General features: G+C 43.4%; 1 protein-coding gene across 2 annotated transcripts in view; it reads right to left on the bottom strand.

Annotated features, from left to right (window-relative positions):
• LOC126235823 (mannose-P-dolichol utilization defect 1 protein homolog) overlaps nt 1-25,849 on the bottom strand; it is a 399,864-nt gene that overhangs the window by 293,293 nt on the left and 80,722 nt on the right. For both annotated transcript variants that reach the window (XM_049944674.1, XM_049944673.1), the window contains exon 4: nt 4,764-4,896. In XM_049944674.1, the coding sequence (XP_049800631.1) occupies nt 4,764-4,896 (133 nt within the window). The remainder of the gene's footprint in view (nt 1-4,763; nt 4,897-25,849) is intronic.

Genomic DNA, 25,849 nt, shown 5'->3' with positions numbered 1-25,849 from the left:
CTGCGAGACCTTCAGAGGTGCTGGTCCAGACTGCTGTACATACCGGTACCTCTAACACCCAGCAGCACGTCCTCCTGCATTGATGCATGACTGTATTCGTCGCGGCATACTACCCATAAGTTCACCAAGGCACTGTTGGTCCAGACTGTCCCACTCCCCACCGACGATTCGGCGTAGATCCCTCAGAGTGGTTGGTGGGTCACGTCGTCCATAAACAGCCCTTTTCTATCTGTCCCAGGCATGTTCGATAACGTTACGTCTGGAAAACATGCTGGCTACTCTAGTCGAGCGATGTCGTTATCCTGAAGGAAGTCATTCACAAGATGTGCACGATGGGGGCGCGAATTATCGTCCATGAAGACTAATGCCTCGCCACTATGCTGCCGATATGGTTGCACTATCGGTCGGAGGATGGCATTCACGTATCGTACAGCCGTTACGGCGCCTTCCATGGCCACCACCGGTGTATGTCGGCGCCGCTTAACGCCACCCCAAAACATCAGGGAACCTCCATCTGGATGCATTCGATGGACATTGTGTCTAAGGCGTTCAGCCGGACCGGCTTGCCTCCAAACACGTCTCCGACGATTGTCTGGTTGAAGGCATATGTGACCCTCATCGGTGAAGAAAATGTGATGCCAATCTTGAGCGGTCCATGCGGCATGTTATTGGGCCCATCTGTACCGCGCTGCATGGTGTCGTCGTTGCAAAGATGGAACTCCCCATGGACGTCGGAAGTGAAGTTGCGCATCATGCAGCCTATTGCACACACTTTTGAGTCGTAACACGTCCTGTGGCTACACGAAAAGCATTATTCAACATGGTGGTATTGCTGTCAGGGTTCCCTCGAGCCATAGTCCGTAGATAGCGGTAATCCAATGCAGTGGTAGCCCTTGGGCGGCCTGAGCGAGACATGTCATCGACAGTTCCTGTCTCTCTGTATCTTCTCCGTGTCCGAACATCATCGCTTTGGTTCACTTCGAGACGCCTGAACACTTCCCTTGTTGAGAGCCCTTCCTGGTACAATGTAACAAGTGGACCCGATCGAACCGCGGTATTGACCGTCTAGGCATGGTTGAACTACAGACAACACGAGCCATGTACCTCCATCCTGGAGGAATGACTGGAACTGATCGGCTGTCGGACCCCCTCCGTCTCATAGGCGCTGCTCATGTATGGTTGTTTACATCTTTGGGCGCGTTTAGTGACATCTCTGTACAATCAAAGGGACTGGTCTGTGATATAACACACACAGTCGACGTCTATCTTCAAGAGTTCTGGGAACTGGGGCGATGCAAAACTTTTTTTGATGTGTGTTTTAGCACCCTGATTTAAAACAAAACGCTGGCTGGGTAGTAGCACCACGTTGAGCTGTAACGAGTATTCGGCTCTGAAAAACGAAACTGCGATCTGCAGTTTCTAAAGCATAGGAGGTACCGTGAAATGAGTGCGTTTGCGCTAAGATGATGAATTCAGTCTACGAAACTCGGAAGGGGCGATAAAATTCCGCACCCAGGCGGCGCTGGAACTGCCTTCGTCCATTCACCCGGCTCCGCGACAGAGTGCTTGAAGTACGTCAGAGACTTGGGCGTCTTGGAAAATCAGCGATGCAGTTGCAAAATGCTTAAGCTGTTTCTCGATCACGAGAATTCTCCACGTTTCAGCCCCATCTACTGCCAGTAAGACATTTACCTTTGGTGCTATCGCCTACCAGAATTAGTTGTAACCTAACGACAAGAGAAGGTTACCTGGCGTTACATAAATGCTCTGAATACTCCGCTAAGTGAAAGCTTTGCAGAGTGCCACACTATGCTGGAATTTAAGGATAAAAACCTCATACCTCTGAGGTAGCTGACAAAGGGAATATTCCAGTTTGTAAGAAATGTCTTCAGAAAATCCGAGGCTGCTTTCATCTCAATTACAACGGCGGTCTCTCCTCCACACTTAAAGCACATATAATTTTAGTCAGGGTTAAATAAAGGGTGACTCAAAAAGAAAGAATAGATTTTAGTTGTTTATTACAAGCTGTGCAAGATAGAAACACATTGCGCGTGTCACTGGATAGAGGGAAGTTCGAAGTCTTACGCTCGCACAGACTATAGCATACACTATGCATTGCTCGAGAAAATCTAAATGGTATCCATTTCAAACCACACACTGATCAACAAGTTCCTGTTTACTGATTCGACAACTTGAATAACTCGATTTGTCAAATCAAAGAGTAGCTGCCATAGGTGAAAAAGAGTATCTTTCATGTACCCCCACAGAAAAATTCGCAAGGTGCGAGGTCTGGTGACCTGGGAGGGCAAAAACAATGGACAAATGGTTCAAATGGCTCTGAGCACTATGCGACTTAACTTCTGAGGTCATCAGTCGCCTAGAACTTAGAACTAATTAAACCTAACTAACCTAAGGACATCACACACATCCATGCCCGAGGCAGGATTCGAACCTGCGACCGTAGCGGTCACGCGGTTCCAGACTGAAGCGCCTTTAACCGCACGGCCACACCGGCCGGCACAATGGACAAGAACTTGGTTGTCCACCTCTTCCAATTCAACGTTATGAGATGGTTTTGTTAAGATAACGTCACATCGTAAGTGAGGCGGGGCGCAGTCATGCATAAAAATTAAGTAACTGGAATCCTCGTGAAGTCGAGGAAACAACCAATTTTGTAGCATGTCGAGATGTAACATTCCAGTTAGTTTCCTCTGCAAAAAAGAAAGGTCCATTACTTTGTAAACAGAAATGGTACAAAACACATTCAGTTTCGATTATTGTCTTTCATGTTCGACGACGAAGACAGGATTTTGTGAGTCTCTGATTCTTACGTTAATGCCCTTTACTTCAACCGATAGATGAAACGTCAATTCGTCCGAAAAGGTGAGTCGTTCGGGAAAAAAATGTCATCTGCTATATCCTGGACAATCGAAATGGATAATTCGTACCTTCTGTTATGGTTGCCGGGACGCAATTGCTGCAGTAATTGCAGCTTGTAAGGCTTCATACGCAGGCGTCGGTTCAGAACAAGCCACACCGTTGTTCGAAAAAGTTTCCGTTCCTGACCTGCCCGTCTTGTGGACTTCCGAGATCTCCGTATGACCGCGTCTCGTATACGCTCGACATTTTCATCAGACTTGCAGGGCCGTTGTTCGAAAAAGTTTCAGTTCCTGACCTGCCCGTCTTGTGGACTTCCGAGATCTCCGTATGACCGCGTCTCGTATACGCTCGACATTTTCATCAGACTTGCAGGGCCGACCTGTGCTCTTCCCTCCGCATATGCAACCAACTTCCAAAAATTTTGTATCCAGTCATAAATCTGCTTATGCACAGGTGGCTTCTTGCTGAATCGACTGCAGAATGCACGTTGCACTTGAAGAATGAATTGACTTCGCGCAAATTCCAACACAAAAAATTATTTCTCTTGTGGTGTAGTCGCCATTTTGTCACAAACAAACAACAGCGCAGCTGTGTCGTAACTTTGAACCTTCCTCTATGCAGTGGCATGTATCTTTTATAGTTTGTATGTAACACAAGTGAAACCTGATCTTTCTTTTTTAATCACCCGGTACATACAATCATCTTGACACAGTACTTCAGGCGTCCACATGACCGCCATCTTCGGGTGAGAATGCTGTTTGCTAAATGTCGCCGGAAACTGATCCCTACCATGAATGGCGGCTCTTTTATACGCTTGCTCCAGAAGTTGTCGCTGTTCCCCTCGAACATAACGTGAAGGTACAGTGCCACAAGGGTGACAGCTGACAGAAACGATTAGTCCTACAGAGTACGTATCTCTGTCAGGAGGCTTACGCTACCTCCGGACGCGGCTGCTACCACATGCTCAGAGCGTACCAGTGTCTTTAAAGGTAGAAAGGATTTAGAAAAAATATACCAAAATTGTGTTTCGTTCGCCAGCCAAGATCAGAGCTTTCGATGACTCGGTTGAACATGATATAGAACTAAGGTGGTCCAGTGTTTACAAAATCCCTTTCCTTTGTGGGAAAACTTGTACTGACTAGATGATTCGCACTGCTCACAACAGATGTGTTCAGCAGCTCGCCGCACATTATTACTACCATTGAACAGCAGTAGCCGAGGAACACAGAACGATGTATGACAAGAGATAGATAGTAGCTCGTTTTTCTGTGGCGTATACATCCGTCAAAAAAGCGATTCTGGTACCTAGAGTCCATGATTTTTGTTAATTATACCTTTTGCGTTAATATTTACACACAAACTTTCATCCATTAACGCATATTTCTTTATATCTAACTGTGACGTGATACATCAGTTTTCATCGATTTAGCTTTAAAATTTTTTTAATGTATCGAAATATTTTCTCAAAAGTTTTCATCCCCTATTTCACCCCTTAGGGGTTAAAATTTACAAAATGTTGAAATATGTATTTTTTTACTACTGATTGAGAAACCAAGCACTACTTTTTGTAGGTCTAGCTTCAAAACTGACTTAATAGCAACATTTTTCAAAAAAACCTCTCATCTCCTGTTTCACATCCTTAGGGGTGGAATTTCGAAAAATCCCTTCTTAAACGATGCTTACAGAATAAGAACAATACCCTCTTCCAATTTCAAGTTTCTGTTCTTAGCAGTTTGAGTCAGGACATAGTCATTATTTATATATACCTCCGCCCCTTTTTACCGATTAGGTAGATCAATCATGAAGTTCTGCACAGAAGAACCTCATCAGAACTGGTCAGTGTGTCCAGACTGACCAGGTGTCTGTCATGATTTGGTACTCACCTGAATGGAAATCCCCGGGTGAAGCTGTAGGAAGCGCTGGAAGTGATGGCGGATAGTTCCAGCAAAACACTCGCAAAGCTGATTCCCTCCGCGCTCTTAGCGTTCAGGATCTTCGTGATCTGCGGAACTTTCACTGCAACAAGACACGAAACACATCAGCGGTACATCTAGGTACTTTACTTTCCTAAAGTGTACTGTGCAACAAAAAATAAAGAGTTCACAAATTGTTTCACTGCAGTAATACTGAAAGGAAATGTCACTCTTCTTTGGCCAGAAGGTAACAGCACAATTAAATCAGGAGACGTTTTATCCTTCCGCATGAATGTTACTTATATTTGTGCGTATTAACGCCAAGGCACACAAAAATTTCCTGGTTATAGAATTTTACTCAAAGCTGTCACTATTTTATGTAAAGTGCAGCATTGTTGTCTGGGACACACCAAGGGATAGGTTCAGCCGCCTAGAAGGAAAAGGATTTCTTCCGCCACGCACACTGGATTTCCTTGCGGATATGAGGGAGTTGTTTCTTACGTGTATATGGGGAGTGTAGTAGAGTGTAATGGATGATTGTGCAGTGTGGTGTCACGTTTGTGATGTATGATGATGATGATGATGATGATGATGATGATGATGATGAGAGAAGGGAGAGATCCGGTGCCGGCACGTAGCCTTCTCCTCGCATAGCACCACGGGGGCCGCAGAGTTAACGCCTCTGACCGACGGCCGGATCATTAGCAAATGCGCTCACTTCATGAGACACTGCGGACACGTGGGGAGTTCAATCCAGGACATTGGCGCAAAGACTGATGATCAGGGACTCTACGCCAACGCCACCAGAATCCGAACCGGCTTATCTCCGATCCGAGACTCGCTTGAGGGCGGGGAGTTCGTCTGTGTGCGTTAGTGATCTCGGCGAGGTAGTGAGCGGTAGAAAGCCTACAATGTGCGGCACTGCCTTAGCTGGTGTTTCACGCTGTGGTACGCCTACACTTGCTCAAATTATAGTGCGTCAAGTTTTGTCACCTTTCAGGAAAATTCGTAGCTCAGGCTGCAGCAGTTCCGGGAGAACCATTTACATAAAATGCGCTAAGCAATATCATCTATGATATACGACTGATTTTCACATTTCAAAAAAAAGTAGGGGGGACTGTTTCTAAGGCCAATCTCGACCTAGCCACCCTTTGACATCACAAAACGGCGATGATACTTCGTTTATAAATACTATCTACCATGAGTCTGCTGGACGACTGACGATATTTCTGAGTACTGCAGAGCGCATACCCTTTATCTGAATGTTCTGATCAGATTACGTATATATGAGTGACGCAAACGTACAACTTTTGGGTGTATGGTGAAAGTCTGCTAATGCCCCGACCAACACTGCTTTTCGTTATCAACACGTTTCAGCCAAAACATAAAAGAGTAGCTGCTAGCTCCCTATTCATCAGAACCAGTACCAGCTGACCTTTTCCTTACTATTGTGAACGAAGAACGAGTTGAGAAGACGCTGTTGTGCCGACAGAAATACGAGTAGAACAAAGAAAAATCACAGCATTATCACAGCTGAAGATTTCAGAAAACGTTTTATATGGGGGGGGAATGTAGCCGAAACAAGTGGATGACTCTCTCTCTCTCTCTCTCTCTCTCTCTCTCTCTCTCTCTCTCTCTCTCTCCCTCCCCCTCCCTCCCTCCCTTGTGAGGTCTTAACTCTGACATAACGTGGTATTGCTCAAACATAAATGCACAAACATCTCGTAAAGGCATTTAAAAACATTTAAGACCTCCTTCTGTTTCAAACGTTCCTTCATCTGCCCGCCCCACAAAGTTTCGAGTGGACAAGCAGTCACTCCACAAATTGTTGTCATGTGTTGTGACAAAAAAACGGTGTGGTTACAAGCAATACATACGCGGAAAAATTGTAACTGTCTCCTTCGTTTACATTTGTTCCATAAAGAGCTAATGCGTGCACTGTTACGATACGAGTCCTCCACTTTTAAACTCCAGTACATCTATCAGGTTTGAATCCTCAGGAAAACAGTTGTACCCAGCGATTGTATTCTTTGCAGTAGTAAAGGGTACAGCAATCAGTTGCCAATTATGTTTATTGCATATCTAGATTTCGGTCAGTGTGTGGCGAACTTCACTATAGTAAATGTAAATTAAAACCACTTGCATATGCACACAGTCCCAAATTGGCTATTGATGTCAGACATAAATAATAGAGTTCGGATATGTACATAGAAGGTTTTAATGTTGACTATGTTTGCAAATATTTTATGTTCGGAACTGTGTTGGAAATTCAGCATTTGCTAACTTCGATTTTATTTCGAAATAAGGTGATGGGATAACTGTAGGGCATTTTTCAAGCATCATCAAATCGAGTTAAGCCATGATGGTATTAACGTTACATATTATGCATCGTTATTCCACGATCAAGCTGCGTGCCAGGAGGAAAATTTTGAACCAAGGACGATTCAGAAAGCAAAAAATGGTTCAAATGGCTGTGAGCACTATGGGACTTAACATCTGAGGTCATCAGTCCCCTAGAACTTAGAACTACTTAAACCTAACTAACCTAACGACGTCACACACATCAATGCCCGAAGCAGGATTCGAACCTGCGACAGCAACAGTCGCGCGGTTCCAGACTGTAGCGCCTAGAACCGCTTGGCCACCACGGCCGGATTCAGAAAGCAGCTAGGTCTGTCAATTAAAAAATAAATAAATAAAACAACAAGGCAGAAACAGATCTGATATCTCACTGCGATTTACATTTAAAGATCATCGCATTAGATATATCATTTATCGAAAATGTTGCATATTCTCAAATGCCATTAGATGGAGACTATTTCAGCGAAGTGAGAGACAGTGCGATAGCGGAAACCGAGAGATGTTGACCTCCAAATAAGTTCGATTATGGGTCATCAACGACGACCAAAATGAGCACTAGTACACTCAAGTTTCAAATGGCTCTGAGCACTATGGGACTTAACATCTATGGTCATCAGTCCCCTAGAACTTAGAACTGCTTAAACCTAACTAACCTAAGGACATCACACAACACCCAGTCGTCACGAGGCAGAGAAAATCCCTGACCCCGCCGGGAATCGAACCCGGGAACCCGGGCGTGGGAAGCGAGAACGCTACCGCACGACCACGAGCTGCGGACTACACTCAAGTCCTTACCAAAATACAACGGATATAAACGCGTTCTTAACTCCTTGAGTCCTGTAATAACTCGCAAAAGCATATGAAGTGTGCCTTTAGACATTACATGACTCCCCTGAAGAAATATGGGACAGAGTCTGAAGTTTGTGATTTTATGCAAAAACTAGTGCAAAGGAAAACAGATATTATGCAGCAAATACAAGTTAAATCGAATCGTTCATAAAAGAAATATAATTGCAGCCATCAGGCTGTAACATTCGCTAGTCATATCGCCAGTCAACTAGTGCTCTTCAATCACTGCAAGCACCTGTTTATCGGGAAAAGATCCAGCACTGGAACATTACTGAAAAACGGCCTTCAGCAAATTTTCAATTTAAAAAGCCAAAATTCTACTTTTGTGGCATTAATACATTGGTATCGTATCGAGAAATGCCTCTCCTGATGAATAGAAGTTTTACCTCTGTTATTTTATCGCCATGAAATATTCATTAATTTGTGAATATCGCGCACTGATTAATTCTCCCAAAAATTGTTTTAAAGCAGCTAGCGGACGTTCGGTAAATGCTATCCAGTTTTCAATTGATATTCTTCACCTGCCTATCAAGTCACCCTTCTCCTGTTGCCCTGTTATACCAGCGTAAACAAAGGTTAAGAAAGCTAAATAATTGTTCAATGAGCTTGTCTTATTCGTACAATAGACTCAATACTGATCTAAGAAGCAAAATTTTACTGTGGAACCAATCCCTAGACGCCGATAAAGCATTCCTGAAGAAAGAAAGCTTTCGAGCTAACGTCACAAAGAATTAGCTCAATTACATGTCGCTGAGGAAGAAAGTGACCGTGTCACTGTTAACGAAATTATCGTGGCAATTCCCTAGTGCCGAATCGAGTTAGGGGCAGGGAAGCGCTTCTGCGTTTCATTCCTTCTCTCCTTGAAACACAAATCTTCGCAAACTCAAATCCCGCCCCGCCACAGTCAAACGGATCGTTTCAGTATCAATTTGAAGAAAGCCAGAACTTATCACCGATACTGACTAGTTGCATCCAGACCCATTCGTCGAAAAATCGCACTATTCAACTGCCGGAAAAAATTAGTGCACCTGGAAAGACGATGTCGATTTTGATCCCATGACGGCATATGCCACCTGGGTGTAATAGATGTACTGATACTGGTTTCAGCGTAGTCCGCCAACAGACAGCGTAGAGATATAGCTACCACAGCGCTAGCTGTCTCTACCCTTTAATAGGGAACGCTTATAGCCACAAGGATCAGTGCGGTACAAACGTGTGAAGCAAGCAGGCAACTATGCCACGGAGGCTTCATGTAGCCAACTGAGCGCGTCTGGAAGAGGCCAAATTGTGGCCTTCCGAGTAGCGGGATGGTCTTTTGGACAACTGCCACATAATTTGGACGTGCTACGCCACTTGTGCAACGATGCTGGCATCAGTGATTACCTTAATGTTCTCACACCAAAGAAGGTTCTGGACGTCCACGCAGCACAGACGCCCGCCAGGATAGTCGTATTGTAAAAGGCTACAGTGGCAGATCGTATAGCTACCTCAGCACAGATAAGAGGGCTTATGAGCCCAGACGTGTCAACACAAACAAACTTTTGCAAACCGATTATCAACAGTGGGACTACGGGCATGCACAGCTCTAGCCCGTCTTCCATTCATCCCACAGTGTCGACGTGCACAGTTCAATTGATGTCGTCAAAGGATCACTCGGATGCTGGAATCGCGCGCCGTGGTCTTCACCGATGAAAGCAGATTCTGTTTGCACGGAAGTGATGGTCGTTTGTGCGTACGACACAGACCCGGTGAGCGCTGCTGTCTCGTGGAGTGTATTCGTCCAAGACACACGGACCCAGCCCAGACCTTGTGGTCTGGGGTGCGATAAACTACAATTCTCGATCGGTTTTGGTGTTTCTGGGAGTGGGGGAGCGGGGACGCTAACCAGCGCTCGGCGCGTGCAGAATGTTGTTACACCCGCTCTCTTGCCGTTTTTGCAGCGAGGAGGTGATTTGTTCCAAGAGGACAATGCCCACCCACACATTGCCCGTGAAACTCAATGTACTCTCCAAGACATGCAACAACTTCCCTGACCAGCACGATCTCTGGACTTCCCCTCGCCAATTGAGCACATATGGGATACGATTTAACGCGAAGTGTCTCGTGCGCCTCATTATCCCACTACTCTAACAGAACTACGTGAAAGTTCGAGCAGGCGTGGCATAACGAATTCCAGGACGTATTCGCCAACATTGCGATGACTGTATGCCAGAGTTTGCGCTTGCACTGTCACCCGTGGAGGCTACATCACATACTAATATCGGTGTTTCAGCATGGCTCGATATCTGGTTCCTCACAATTGCTTGTGCTATTGATAAGTAAATGTAATCACATACAATGTTGCAACAATAAATCCTGAGTGAATTGGAAACCTCTAAGAGGATGCACAATTTTTTCCGGGAGTGTATTTCGCCTCTCTGAAAATGAGGTCCGTCCATCCCCCTCACCACGTCGCTATCCTAACTCTGACACTGGGTACGCTCTTCGCAATCGTATAAAGTAGATATGAGAAGTCCAAATCAAGCTGAATGAAAATGGGTTTCAATCCCACTCGGTATTAATACGACCACAGGTTTTTAATCGCTGTAAGGCGTCCTGTGACTACAACTGCATCCATCGGTGTATGCAGCAGATCTACAGTACAGTTCGGAAAAGTAGGAGCAAGGTACAGTGGAGCTATGAATTCGACTATAAGCTGTGCACCGATGATACGCTTGGTAGATTTGGTTCCGAAAGCAAATATCCAGGATCTACGTTGTGCACGTGTAACTACCTAAAATTTTCATGGACTGGCCCGGTTATCTATCACGTGAACTATAATGTAATCCAACTGCACAAATGACAGCGCACTGTGACGAACAACCATCACCAACGGCCAGTTGCTAATTCCTCGAAAAATCAGCAGGCGGTAGTGGCAGTATCGATTAGTTTTCGAGTGCCGAAGCAGACGGCGATGTAAAACAGCCAAGTGGTAAGTCACGAGCGTGCAGTGCTGCAGGCGTTTTTCCAGCAAGCCGTGGTGAGTCGTCTGCAGACTGTCGCATCCACTCGCATTGCCACCAACGCCAACACGGGCTGCGTCACGCCACCTGCTGTGAACCTCGCTGTAGCAGATGGCCTGTATCGCCGTCTCCACTTCACAGACCGTCCGTAGTGCCACACTTTCATTTACCTGCTTTCTACCAGTGTAGGTGCAGATTTCTCCATCTGACTCACATATACTGTTGATATCAATTAAATTTTGTTTCTATTGTGGTGGTACGTGTTGAAATTCAAACTTACCCCACTTTCCACGACGATGACACATTTGAAGGTCATAACAAACTTAAACATAATAACGAAGTAGTGCACGATGTGATATTCAAGGTCCGGCGACAACTGGTCTATGAAACAGCTCACGCCTTCGGCACATCACAACGAAGTGTGCAAGACGTGTGCAGCGCTTGCTGAATGCCGAACAGAGGCAAATGCAGAATCCATTATCTCCTCCAAGTTTAGACAGTTTTACAGATTTTGTGCGCTGGTTTTTTTATTTTTAGCGAGAGGTGTATCATCAATTTATGCCAGTAATCTAAGTAATTGGTGGAGGCCGGATCCATTGTGTATTTCAAATGTTACACCATCATTTTCAGATAGTAGGCATCTGTTACATAACTTTTTTTAATCGGAAGCGTGAGTGATTTCTTGTAACAGCATGTGAGATGCACAAAAACTTAGGTTGCGAACCTAGCCTCTGGAACATATGACATGCCGCTGAAAAAATAAAAAAAATGGGCGATGCTTCTCACTAAGAACAGTTACATAAAAGATCCCTTGAACTTCATGATGGTGTAACCTTCGAATTGCGTTGTGGATGAAGTAAAGAGTTCGTGACAAGCGCATAATTATATATTTTCTTCTTCATTTTAATTAGCAGTCGCAGTCCTCACAACATGGCCCATAATGGATGTACTCGTAATTGTAACTTCATTACCAAGTTAAGAAACATTTACCCTAATCACCAAATCCCAAATTGTTTCAGTTACAACCGTTCCCACATCTAAGGAAATTTGTGGCTGAGAAACGTTTTGAATCTAAGAAAGAGGTCATAGCAGCCGTAGTAGTGCAGCCTATCAAGAACCAACTTTTCAGGGATGTGTTTTAGCCGTGTGGCTCAGGGCCTGATGCCATTGGCCGTTTTAAGGTTGGAGGGAACCGGGGGGGGGGGTTCGGTCAGGGACGGCGGCGCTTGCAATCGCTCGTGTTCTCAGTATACATATAAGGCGCTTGGAATAGTATCTAGTTTTGAGAGAAATGTGATTAATGTATCACTCAGTCTAGTTTTGGAGAACCACGCTGTTAAATGTTGACTGCGCTTTATTAACAGACTTCTATAAAGACATTAAGAAGTCTTCAGATGCGAATATATAAAGTATGAATGTAAAATGCTCTCTGGCAGATATTCAGAGTTTCTGAACGCTAATTTTATAGACAATGTTATTTACACAAGATATCACATTATGCGTGTGATAGCCGAAACTGTTTTCCTGCAACGTTAACATTTTTCAAGAATTGATCTAATATTAATCATTAATACAAATAATAAGGTACACACAATAAAATAGAATGAATGAACTAATGAATATAAAGAAACACTTAATCATAAAGTATAACCTGCAGTACACCGGAAACAACTAATTGTACTGTGAGGAACCAAGGGTATGTCACGAATGTAAAGTGTCATCATCAACTTCTGCCTCTTCCTCTCCCTCTGGTGTGTGATACATGTTTTCTTTATCATTAAATATACTTGTAAAATATGGATAATGATTCGCGGGAATGCACGAAAGAAGTGAGCGAAAATCTGCAAGTTTTTCTGGTAAAATAACTACAGGTTTAGTGCACTTATTCGGTAGACTGTCTGTCTAAAGATTGAAATGATGATCGTAGCTCACGCAGATTCTCCGCTGCACGTAGTTTTATGTCATATTTCATTTTGTAGTTGCTGGAGAAAACAAAGCCAGCCGGAGTGGCCGTGCGGTTCTAGTCGCTACAGTCTGGAGCCGAGCGACCGTTACGGTCGCAGGTTCGAATCCTGCCTCGGGCATGGATGTGTGTGATGTCCTAAGTTCTAGGCGACTGATGACCTCAGAAGTTAAGTCCCATAGTGCTCAGAGCCATTTGAACCATTTGAGGGAGCAAAAACCTTTCCCTCTGAAAACTTGACGCCCAGATCTTGCCTCTTCGTTATGTGCTGTTGCGAAATTCCTCCATCTCTAATTTGGTTTCTCGTTACCACAACGACATCACAAGGGTTTTCTTCCTACTGCCAATTCTTATTTGCTAACCATACTGATTCCCAGTAAACACTTCTTTTCTCCTAAGATACAATTCTATATTGCCAAAATCACGATCATACGGAGGTAAGAGTGGCCGGAGTCATGAAAACGTGTTTCATTATTAAGAAACGGTCTACATGGATGTATCCGAGACAGGTCAGACGAATTTTCATGTTTCTATTCTGCCAATTACAGTTATCGCTGAAAACAGATAATGTCTTCACTTCTGGTGGTATTTTACTTTAAATATAGTGCATGAGACAACTTACAATGTAAGCAGAACTTTATTTTCCAGTACTTTCATCCCAAAGAAACATTGAAGTTGATCTGTCCTTTACGTTGTGGATATCAAAATTATAAGTCCATAATTTCCTCTTGCAAAATTGGATTACAGAATTTATTTTGGTTGTGGGAAGCGCGTGTTACATATCTGTGGCAACAGCAGCACCTGTTAGATCCTAATTATCTGCCATTTGTTTTAAAAGTATTTGTACCATCACAGCTCCGCGTTCATGCAAGCTCTTTTCTCTTTTTATTCTGTTATTTGGTCGGAATCGATGTCTTGTCTCATTGTCTCCAGTTGTTGCTTTGTTTTGTTACAACATTTGCAGGTGTCAGACTTAGGAGCAGTAAACCCAAGATTAAATTCTGTGTAAACGATGTGACGGCAAAAATGACTCAGAAACTGAACGATCTTCAGCATGTTTTTTAACAATTCATTCACAATAAGACTGGTCCCTTTAGGATATATTTAAATCAGAGGCTAAGTATCTTCTTTGCAGACTTTTAGTTTTGCTGCAGTGGCTGGATAACGCAGGGAAACTGCCTTTACTTTGTCTTTATCTGAATTAGGTGTTTTTTCCTGATGCCCACGATGATGTATATCAGTGGTTCCATTTCTTGTAACCTTGCCACGCCGGCCGGTGTGGCCGAGCGGTTCTAGGTGTTTCAGTCTGGAACCGCGCGACCGCTATGGTCGCAGGTTCGAATCCTGTCTTGGGCAGGGATGTGTGTGATGTCCTTAGGTTAGTTAGGTTTAAGTAGTTCTAAGTTCTGGGGGACTGATGACCTCAGATGTTAAGTCCCATAGAGCTCAGAGCCGTTTTAACCTTGTCACGAGCAGTACGTAGTCGCTTTTCACTCAAACCATCTGTGTTTCGAAAAGCAACTGCGCAAACGTTGCAGCTCGTATTTCCTTGAATCACTTTCTAATCTACTGTGCGTTATCTACGAGACAGCCTGTCTTTTGCACGCTATCTTTTTACGTCCACATTTGTCATTAGTTTATTTAAATAACAATTCTGTAGGCTGCAATCCCCCATGCCACAAAATAATTGAAACATTTCATCCACTTTATCTAGGCCCAGTTTCTCAAAACAATCACACCGGCAGGCAGACCCTATTTCTTTGGCCTTTACAATGTTGTTTGTTTTCACACGTATTCTTTACCTGTATCTCTCTTCTTCTTGGCCACGTTCATTTTCCACTGATGCTGCTGCACGCAGCGATTTCCAGGATGACTTACGTGATGTGACGTAGAATCACCGTTTGTAAAACTCATTGTGTTTAATAAACGTACATCACTACGCTAAATGCACTAAAGGTTTGTCGAATGGTATCATCACTACACAACACTACTTTCAAAACACAACATTACACGCACTCAATAAATCTTAAGCCGAGTGCGATACGCCACCGGACTGCATGTTACAACGGTCTTGACACGGGCCAGATGAACTCGAAAGAGACCCGGCAGATACGCCTTTGCTATTCTCGCGATTCAAGTGGAGACCCGCCGGTCACGCTGTAGTCAAACGGCGAGTTCGTTCAAATCCATGGCGTATCGTCCATTCACACTTAGCAGGCATAAAATAGCATACTTCATACAACATGTTGCAAGGCGGAGGGGGGGGGGGGGGGGGAAGGCATACTTTGGGGCATACGCCTCTGCTATTCTAAGGGCCTCATATGCGATCCATCCAGATAGAATATTCGATATTGGTCTACTGTTAGCTAAAAATGATGACTTCTATGGAAATGCATCATTACTAGATGACTATAAGAAACCCATAAGGATTTCCGTGAGATTTCAATTTGGAGCCGCGCGGTCTGAGGCGCCATGTCACAGACTGCGCGACCTCTCCCGTCGGAGGTTAGAGTCCTCCCTCGGGCACGGGTGAGTGAGTGAGTGAGTGAGTGAGTGAGTGTGTGTGTTGTTCAAATGGTTCAAATGGCTCAAATGGCTCTGAGCACTATGGGACTCAACTGCTGAGGTCAGTAGTCCCCTAGAACTTAGAACTAGTTAAACCTAACTAACCTAAGGACATCACAAACATCCATGCCCGAGGCAGGATTCGAACCTGCGACCGTAGCGGTCTTGCGGTTCCAGACTGCAGCGCCTTTAACCGCACGGCCACTTCGGCCGGCTGTGTGTGTTGTTCTTAGCATAAGTTAGTTTAAGTAGTGTGTAAGTCTAGGGACCGATGACCTCAGCAGTTTGGTCCCTTAGGAATTCACACACATTTGAACATTTTCAATTTGGTGTAATTAATGGTTCCTCACTTCATGGACAATAGTGCAATATAAGGCAATCAACGAGGAGTAAAAATACGCAACTATACGAGTACAGTATGAATGACTAACCTCTACGCTGTTGTATGAGCAACGTCATGAAGCGATATGAAGTGGAAAGAACACGGAAACTCTTCATAAGAAAGGAGGATAGGAAATTCGGTTTGTTCGAATAAGGATACTACAGTGTGACAAAAAACGAGACTAGTGTCAAAGACTATTGCATCCTGTTCATACATACTTCTTGTATATTGTGGGTACTTGTGAAATAAGATGGAAGTAATTGAAAGACTTTGTTACATTCTTGTAACCACCCGGGGCCAGTCCATATGAAAATTTTACAGAAGTGAAAGGGGAGCTTTGAAAAGAAGACGACGAAATTACTATGAAGCAAAACATTGTTGGATGTGTTTTGAGTAACAGTGTTGCCAATACAGTGGATAACAGTAATTCATCCGATTTCACAAACCTACGTTTTTCTCACGAATAAAGAACTTATGCATGTTGTTGTTGTCGTAGTCTGTCGACTGATTTGACGCAGCTGTCAACGCTTGTGTATGCTGTGCAAGCATCTCCGTCTCCGAAAAACTACCTCAACCTGCATCCACTTGAACATGCTTACTGTATTCATTTCTTGGACTGCCTCTACAATTCTTATTCTTCACACTCTCCACAAAAAAAAAAAAAAAAAAAAAAAAAAAATTGTGAAATCCTATGGGACTTAACTGCTAAGGTCATCAATCCCTAAGCTTACACAATACTTAACCTAAATTATCCTAAGGACACACACACACACACACACACACACACACACATGCCCGAGGGAGGACTCGAACCTCCGCCGGGACCATCCGCACAGTCCATGACTGCAGCGCCCGGACCGCTCGGCTAATCCCGCGCGGCCCCTCCATCACCAGGTTTACGATTCCTTGATGCCTCAGGATGCATTCTATCAACCAAGTCCTTCTTTAAGTCAGGTTGTGACATAAATTTCTTTTCTCCCCTCTCCGATTCAGTATCTTCTCATTAGTTATGCGAACTAAACATGCGTTCAGCATTTTTCTCTAACTTCTATTCCCTTACTGTCAGAACTGATTATCATTCACGTTGCCCTACCGGAGAAGACAACACTGCAGACAAATGTTCGCAACTCCAGAAAGGACTTCCTATACTTATATTGATTTATCAGATGTAAAAAAAAAAATCCTCTTTTTCAGAAATGCTTTTCTTGTTATAGCTAGTGTCTACTTAAACTGTAATCAGTTATTTAGATGCCCACATAGTAAAACTCATCTGCTAATTTTCATGTTTCATTTCCTAATCTAATTCCCTCAGCATCGCCTGATTTCAACTGACTGCATAGGAATACATAATAGTTATTTTAAAAATGAAATATCCGATATTAGAAGGCTATATCCTTCGCATGAAAGCACATTGAACCACAGGATATTTTCACAACTATGTTGACGATGAAAGCGTGGTGTCGTCGCTAACTGACCAATGCAGAGATGCCGTATGTTGAAGTGCTGAAAAGATGGTTGTCGGCTCAAGGTACTGTAAGTGATCACGCACTTTTGTTTCATCATTACCAAGAGTAAAGTTGTTGGTTATTTTCGTGGGTGCCAAATACGTAAAGCTCGAACTTACGAAGTTAAATTTTAAAAGGAACAAACAGTGGCTTCTCTTTAATGACAAAAACTAAAATTACCAATTTAAGTGTTAAATTGTAAGAGAACCAACAGTTGACGAGTTGCTCAAAATGGTTGTTCATCTGAAATTGAAATTATCTTTATTGTTGTTACTTACGTAATAGCGCTTAAGGAAAATTGGGCTATTAATCTATAGTAAGTCGTTTACAGTCCGTATCTAAAACGGTGTTTGTAAGTTGTCTTGGATCAGTACTGGTCATGTTTTGCAACGTTAAAAGGATTAGATAACAGGTTATTTTGGAAAAACTTACTAAATATGACATTTACATTTTAGGTAGTTAATTTCCAAGGACTATTGTCCTTGTTCATACAATTTTGGTATAAAAATTTTATTTATCATACAAAACTGTCTTTAAACGTCTTATGCTTTCCTGAAGGAACAAGTGTCCATGTTTTGTAGTCCGTAGATTTTGCTCAGTTAACTTATACATTTTAAAGGGACTAGTGTTTGGGGCTGTGCAATCACTGTAGTTAATACTTAGTATCTAGCTGCGTGCATACAATGCCCGTTGTTTTTTTTAATGGTTCAAATGGCTCTGAGTACTATGGGACTTAACTGCTGAGGTCATCAGTCCACGAGAACTTAGAACTACTCAAACCTAACTAACCTAAGGGCATGACACACATCCATGCCCGAGGCAGGATTCGAACCTGCGACCGTAGCGGTCGCGCCGTTCCAGACTGTAGCGCCTAGAACCGCTCGGCCACCGCGGCCGGCTTTTTTAAAGATGTGTGTGGCTAGTGATAAGAAGAAATTAAAGAAATCTTGCTAGTTTCGTTAAGAACCTTCCAAGTGGCTTAGTACCACCAATCAGTAATGTTAACTGTTTATATTTATTTGGGTGAAACAGGTCACGATTTGGAATCACGATGTAAGTAATTCTGTTGAAAACTAAGTACCAACGTATGTTCCTTAAATGATGTTAATAAATGTTTTGTAAATCTACCTTTCGGTGGCTTTTCACTCACGGATCACTGTATCCAAGCTATACGGCTCTAAAGGTTTTAATAGGGTCATTAATTCCAAAGTAATTCCATCTACCTTCACCAATCCTAACCCCTCCTCCTCTTTCCTGTCACACTTGTGTTGTACGCAGCTCAGTGACTTTAGCTGCTTTTGTGTATTTGAATCTCCACTAGTTCCCCGCGTGCTATCACAGCCACAGCAACGAGAATAAAAAGTTAAGTTTACGGCTCTTGTATTAGTAAAGTATTCTGCTCATTAACTGGCCACTTGAATGTGCGTCCACAGTAGGACACTACACAAAGTCCGCATTTACCGTTCACAAATCTTCAACTTACCCTCTTCGGACGCGTGGAAAATATCCAAGCGATAGTGAAACTCGGCCCATACTTCTGCGAACATGCCCGGAGCTGCTGCTTCGTTGTTGTTGTTGTTATGAGGTGTAGCAGTTCACATAAAGCTGTCGGAAGGGGAGGCACATAGAAGCCTTTCGCAACACCCCCGCCCCTCTCACCTTCCAAAAAAATAAAAGAAATAATCTAATATCGTGAGATCAGGCGTCCTTGGAGGCAAATGGTGCAACCCCATTCCCTAAAATCTTACCATGTAGAAAATGCATTGCCTTATTGCCGACGAAAATCACGCCTCGCGGTTGTAACCGAATTGCACCTGCTGAAACTGAACGCAAATCGTTTTTTATTGGTGTGTTATCGCCATCTCGACTCGACGCACACTGTTTTAATGATCGAGAGAACCAGAGAGTGGCCGGCCGGTGTGGCCGAGCGGTTCTAGGCGCTTCAGTCTGGAACCGCGCGACCACTACGGTCGCAGGTTCGAATCCTGCCTCGGGCATGGATGTGTGTGATGTCCTTAGGTTAGTTAGGTTTAAGTAGTTCTAAGTTCTAGGGGACTGATGACCTCAGATGTTAAGTCCCATAGTACTCAGAGCCATTTGAACCATTTTTGAACCAGAGAGTAAGCTGCACCAGCGAGACACGTAGAACTGGCGTAAAGGTTAGCTTTTAGTTTAGAAACGTAAGCTAAAATTCGCCCCATATTTTCATCTTCATTCGAGTTGAAGATACAGCCGCGAGAAACAGGATGAATCTTTTTGAATCAGTCTGATGGGAGTCTCGTCCAAAGCCATCAACTCAGAGGTAGCGGACAAGCATTTTACTGCAGTCGTGTACACATCGGATTAAACACATCCAGACACCTATTAGTGGACATCAGTGTGGAGTACGTCCATCCTCGTCCTTTATGAGGACTGGAACTCTGCTGGGGACATTTTCAATGCGGTGTCTGAACGTCTGTAGAGGAATGGCAGCACAAATCATAGCCTCGTAGATGCTGCTTCTTGACAGGGTGCATTGTCACGCTAGTGCAAACAGTCTCCAAACTGCTCCTCTGCTGTATGTGATGCACTGTGCCACAAAATTTACTCATAGCGCCCCACATTAAGCATTTTCTTAAGCAAAAATAATGGAACCACACTAAACACGAAAAACACTCTTACCATAACACCACCTCCTCCGCACTTCACTGTCGGCACTACACATGACGACAGGTAATGTTCTCCAAGTATTGGCTAAATCTACACCCAGACTTCTTCCTCAGGTTGGCACAGGGTGTAGTGAGATTTATCACTCCAAATCACTCGTTTCCAGTCTTATATTGTCCACTCAACTGTCGGTTAGCAATGACTCCAGAAATGTATGGCTTATGAGGAACTGCTCGACCCAACTCCCTACGCACAGGTATTGTGTTAGATGTGTTACTGGTAGAACTTTGGGAATCACGAATGATTTCTTCGGCTGATTTCATGAGATGTTTTGCAACCACCCTCCGCAATGCTCGACGGTCCCTGCCCGTCGGTACATGACCTGGTTCAAAATGGTTCAAATCGCTCTGAGCACTATGGGACTTAACTTCTGAGGTCATCAGTCCCCTAGACTTAGAACTACTTAAACCTAACTAACCTAAGGACATCACACACATCCATGCCCGAGGCAGGATTCGAACCTGCGACCGTAGCGGTCGCGCGCTTCCAGACTGTAGCGCCTAGAACCGCTCGGCCACACCGGCCGGCCATGACGTCTGCCTTATCGTTTCCACTTCACAGTGACATCAGCGACAGTCGGCTTTTACAGCTTTATAATAGTTGAAAGGACTCTTAAACTTCTTAGAGGATTACAAATGTGTGTGCCAGACCGCGACAAGGAACTCTGGATCTTTGCCTCTCGCGGGCAAGTGCCCTACCGACTGAGATACCCGACCCTGACTCACGACCAGTCCCCACAGCTTTACTGCCGCCAGTACCTCGTCTCGTACCTTCGAAACTTCACAGAAACTCTCCTGCACAAGAGGAGAGTTTCTGTTGTGAGCCGATTTTGGTTAGCTCAGTCGGTACAGTACTTGCCCGAGAAGGGCAGACTCGGTCCGGCACATAATTTTAATTCGCCAGAAGTTTCATATGAGCGCACATTCCACTGCACAGTGAAAATTTCATTAAAGTCTCTGATTGGTTTATTACTCAGGTGGCATCCACGGAGCTCTCTTGGCAGACCCACTCTGCTGTCACTGCTTCGTCAATGACCACACAACACTCCTCGCCTCCTTTTATAATGGCGAATCCGCCTCTCGTGACATCTAGTGGTTAACTGCGCATTACACAGGAACGTCCAGATACCTTTGATTAGTTACAATGCTACCGAAAAGCCGCACGCATGAGAAATGGTTCAAATGGCTCTGAGCACTATGGGACCTAACATCTGAGGTCATCACTCCCCTAGACTCAGAATTACTTAAACCTAATTAACCTAAGGACATCACACACATCCATGCCCGAGACAGGATTCGAACTTGCAACCGTAGCAACAGCGCGGTTCCGGACTGAAGCGCCTAGAACCGCTCGGCCACAACGGCCGGCCGCGCGCATGAAAATGAAAGTGTTTGTAAACAGGAGCTGCATTGCATTAATTTTATCAGCCACCGCAGGAGAGCGCCACAGGTATTACCAACAATCAAAGACACTAATTTAACAGGTACGAGTCACATGACGTATGCAGCACTAATCAAGTCACTGCTTGGTTAACATTTCGTTTTCCCAGCAGCAACGACTTCTCATTGTTTAACAGTATTTTGCCAGTCATTTCTACGCACGCGTTGTAGGCGCATTTCGTGGAAAATATTACGGGAACGTGGGTGAGCTACAGACGGAAATGAACCAAGAAACCGGCCATTTTGACGGACGCTAAAATGGCTATGGCGAGAAATGTTATGCTGCGTTTGCTTTCACAAAGTTTGAGGAGGCTATTTGTCCAATCTCAGATTCTGTATAGCAGTGCACAGAAAGCGGGTCAGAAGTTAAAATTTCGTGGTTATCATGTTCGCAGTGTGCAAAAATTGAAGGTTCCGGACGAAGAAAAGCGTCGAGTGTTCTGTACATGGTTTCGGTAATTTGCTGACATCCATGGAATCGCACGACTGGGCCGTTTTCCTTCATTGATGAGGCATCGTTCCATCTTAATGGATACGTGAATAGTGTGATATATTTTTTATTAAACTACAGTGAAGTGTGTTGTGTACCAAGACATTGTTACGCAGTTCATTTCGCATCTTGTGGCAAGTAAATGTTATAGCTGGCTGCAGCAGAACAATGTCACTTGCCACGTATCTAATGACAATTCATTTCTTAAGCGATTCAAAAATTCAATGCCCCATGTCCTCCCAATTTTACGTCTCCAGATTTCTTTCTGTGGGGCTACCTCAAAGGCAGGGTCTATAAAATCAGACCCCATACACTGACGTAACTACAGATTAACCCATTAACAACCAGATTTTTTAAATTTTTTCTTTTATTACTATTCACTTACATCCAAATGGTAGGAAAAACATCTATTTTCAAGTACTGTAGCAACATTTTTTGAAATAGTTCAAATTTTTGGCTAATCCCAAACGTGGATCGTGATGCACACCATCTATGTTTGGTGCCCATGTTCAAATTATTCCCTGCATAATCACAAATCACATTTATAGCATTGTATTCTTGCATTTTTCTTACATACTGCACATTTCCTCTGTTTCCTCTCAACGGGAACACGATGTTTGAGGATTTAGCGAAATTTTTCCGACGAGCCTTTTTTGGATCAGATACTGGTGAAGTCAGAGAAGATATGACCTGGCAACCATCATTATGCAGTGCAGCAGGGAAATGTTAAAGTTTACGAAGCGAAACAGTACGTGAGTTTTCACCAGTACTATGTCAATGGCGCTGGTGACCTGAGGGAAGTACCACTTCTTAGCCCTTATTTTGATTTTGTATTATTGTACGTTCCAAAACATCTTTTCCTCTCCTCACTTATCTATTTTACACTCTCATCAGTTTAAGTTGAGAGACGCAAAGTTCTTTCTTTTCATACCTACTCCATCGTTCCACTAGCGAGAGAGGCTCAATCAATGGTTTCAAGGCTACACAGTAGCCCCACATAGCTGTTGTCATTCCAAGCGACAGTAAAAATTTGATTTTGCGAATCAGTCTGTTGTCAAGAGTTCCACATTCTTTTAACTTCGTCTAGTTGTCTGTCGAAATGGAGCACTGATTCATTCTGTTGAATCGAACAGTTCCTGTCCTTCTGACATCAATATCTTACAAATGTTTCATCAGAGAAAATCAAATCAAGAAATTGTCAAAACAGAGTTTGACAATCACTGATATATCTAAAACGGAAATGATTCTTTTTTATGCATACATAATTCAAAACACCATTATATTAAATAAATTATGGCATGTAATTACTAATTAAATATTTCCGAACAACAGTTGACACCAGTCCGGAGAGGCTTGTACACTTGCATCTGGTAACAATAACCTATTTCTGAGCAGTATATCGCCCGTCGTTTGAACTCAAACCTGAAGGGTTTACCACGTATAAACTGCTTGAAACAGTGATGTCCGTAATATCGAACCACCTGTTCATCAACGCTCAAATTGTAAGAGACACCTGCGTCGACTCGAACACTTCCTCAAGCAATTGATATCCATTTCATTGTCTTCACACCAACAGAAATCATCTTGAGGAAGATAATGACAACCAGCAAAACTAGAACTCCAGTAACTCGATGCAGTCATTTGACAGCGTTCAGACGTTCTGTGCGACGTGTTTCATAGCCGCCGAACAATATTTGAGACAGCTGTATCATCGAATAGTTTCTTATAATGCTCTTAACGGGCTTTTCCCTTGGAGATCGCTAAGGAGATCATTCCTTCTTGGCTGTACAGAATCCGAATTAGCATACACTCTCGAGTGATCACTTTTTTTCTTTCATTTTTTCTCTTTCTGGGAGATTTTAGGGCTGCATCCCCTCTACTTGTACTTGTCTATGGTACACCCATGTCCAGCACAGGGGATTCTTAAGTTCGGGGGATTAACGGTATCTTCAAGATCTTCCAAAGAATCTTTTGTCAAGCCATTTCTTGTAAACTGCAATTTAAAAAATATTTGCTGAAATTCTAGTTAGCATCAGATGTGATTCCCAAAGAGGCTTTATGTATGTGTGTCCACTGTACCAATGTAAATTACCCTGGCATGAAAAAAGTTTTATACCGTAATGAACACTTACCAATAAAAAAATCACGAAGAGCAAAATACGCCAATGTCTGCAATGCCAGATCTGTCTTCAAAATTAACGTTTCACATTTGTGTTAAGAAGAGATGCATGGAGCGGGAACATGAGCTAGTGTACTCAGAGCAAAGCACGCACGTGCACTTTACGTTCGTTGCTACACGTTGGCATTCTGTGGAAGAAGTGAACGTTGTAATTTTCTCACACACGGGCGGCTTAAAATGGAGAGCCATTACACACACACACACACACACACACACACACACACACACACACACACACACACGCAGACACAGAGAGAGAGAGAGAGAGAGAGAGAGAGAGAGATGATGGTTGGGGGGGGGGGGAGGGGGGGGGGGTAAAATCGCACGCGATTGGCTGATCAGATGCGACTTCATTTTTTGCCATGGGTCTCTCTCCATTCGTATGTTTGCATAATCTGGAGCTAGATTATTGTTTTGAAGACTTCTGAAAACTGTTTCAGTCTATGGCACGCCATGTCTACAGCTTTCTTCTCTTGTGAAGCAAAAAACTGACTCGAAAATTTCTGGTCACTATTATGTATGTACAAAACATTTCGCCTGTTTGTCGTAATGTCCCGTGTAGCTCAGTGAGTAGCACCCAGCATTAAAAATCGTGCTGTCGGCTGTTCGATTCTCACTGTCACAAAATAACTTTTTTATCTGAATTCCATTTATCGAATTGAAACGTCAATTAACTTATCCTGGATCATAATACTTTTGAACTTTATTACTAATCGCATGGAAACGCGAGTAGCGATCATATTAGAAGTGCCATTTACGAAAATCAGCTACTGCGAAACTGTTTTACTTACTATTCTTCCCTTTTTTTTAGCGTTCTAAACATAATTGCTGAAGTTTTTTCTTATTTTTCCGATCTAAGACGTAGTTTCTAAATCCACAATGATCTCATTTAAAATGCCTATATAAGCTGGGAAGGAAAAAAATACGCAAAGCTTGGAGGCTTTTAACTTAAACAATGAATACCCAAGAAGGAAACACTGAAATCGCTTCAAAAACGATACAAATGAAACTTTTTTTCCTGGTCGATTCCTATTTCTTTCGATACTTTGTATAAAAGGTTTAATATACTGTATCACACCACACTTTAATTGACTCCATATTACATTATACTACTCATATACAAAATAACAAGCTGGTATGTCTGCTGTAATGTGTCAAATCCATGACTTGTGACACTCAACAGACGACAGTATTTACCGTCAAATTCGGCAAAGAAATGGCGGACACCTGAGCTGATTATTTGTTTTGTAAGGAGCACTGGCTAATTTCTCTCTGTTATAGCCTCTCTAGATTAAACTACGTGATCCCCAAATGGAGACCACAGCAGGGCGGTTGACTTAAGAATCGAGACAGCGTCAACGTGCTCTGCAAAGTGGTTTCGAACACGGCAGAACGAGATCGTGCACGAGTTACTGAAAAGGGCCGCCATTTTAAGCATACGTTATACACTACGTCTATGAGATTATGAGATAAAATGGGGACGGTATGCACGCAGTTTCTTGTGAGACTGCCCACGATATTCGGCAGTTTGATGTCCCGGCGCAGCTCAAGAACACGCCTCTACTAATTTGCTCGCTCATTGCAACTGAGCTGACGGCATTCTGATGTATTTTGT

The sequence above is a fragment of the Schistocerca nitens genome, chromosome 2 (assembly GCF_023898315.1).
Source record: "Schistocerca nitens isolate TAMUIC-IGC-003100 chromosome 2, iqSchNite1.1, whole genome shotgun sequence".
Lineage (NCBI taxonomy): Eukaryota > Metazoa > Arthropoda > Insecta > Orthoptera > Acrididae > Schistocerca > Schistocerca nitens.
Note: the sequence above shows the minus strand (reverse complement) of the source record. Positions and strands in the feature narration are given on the sequence as shown.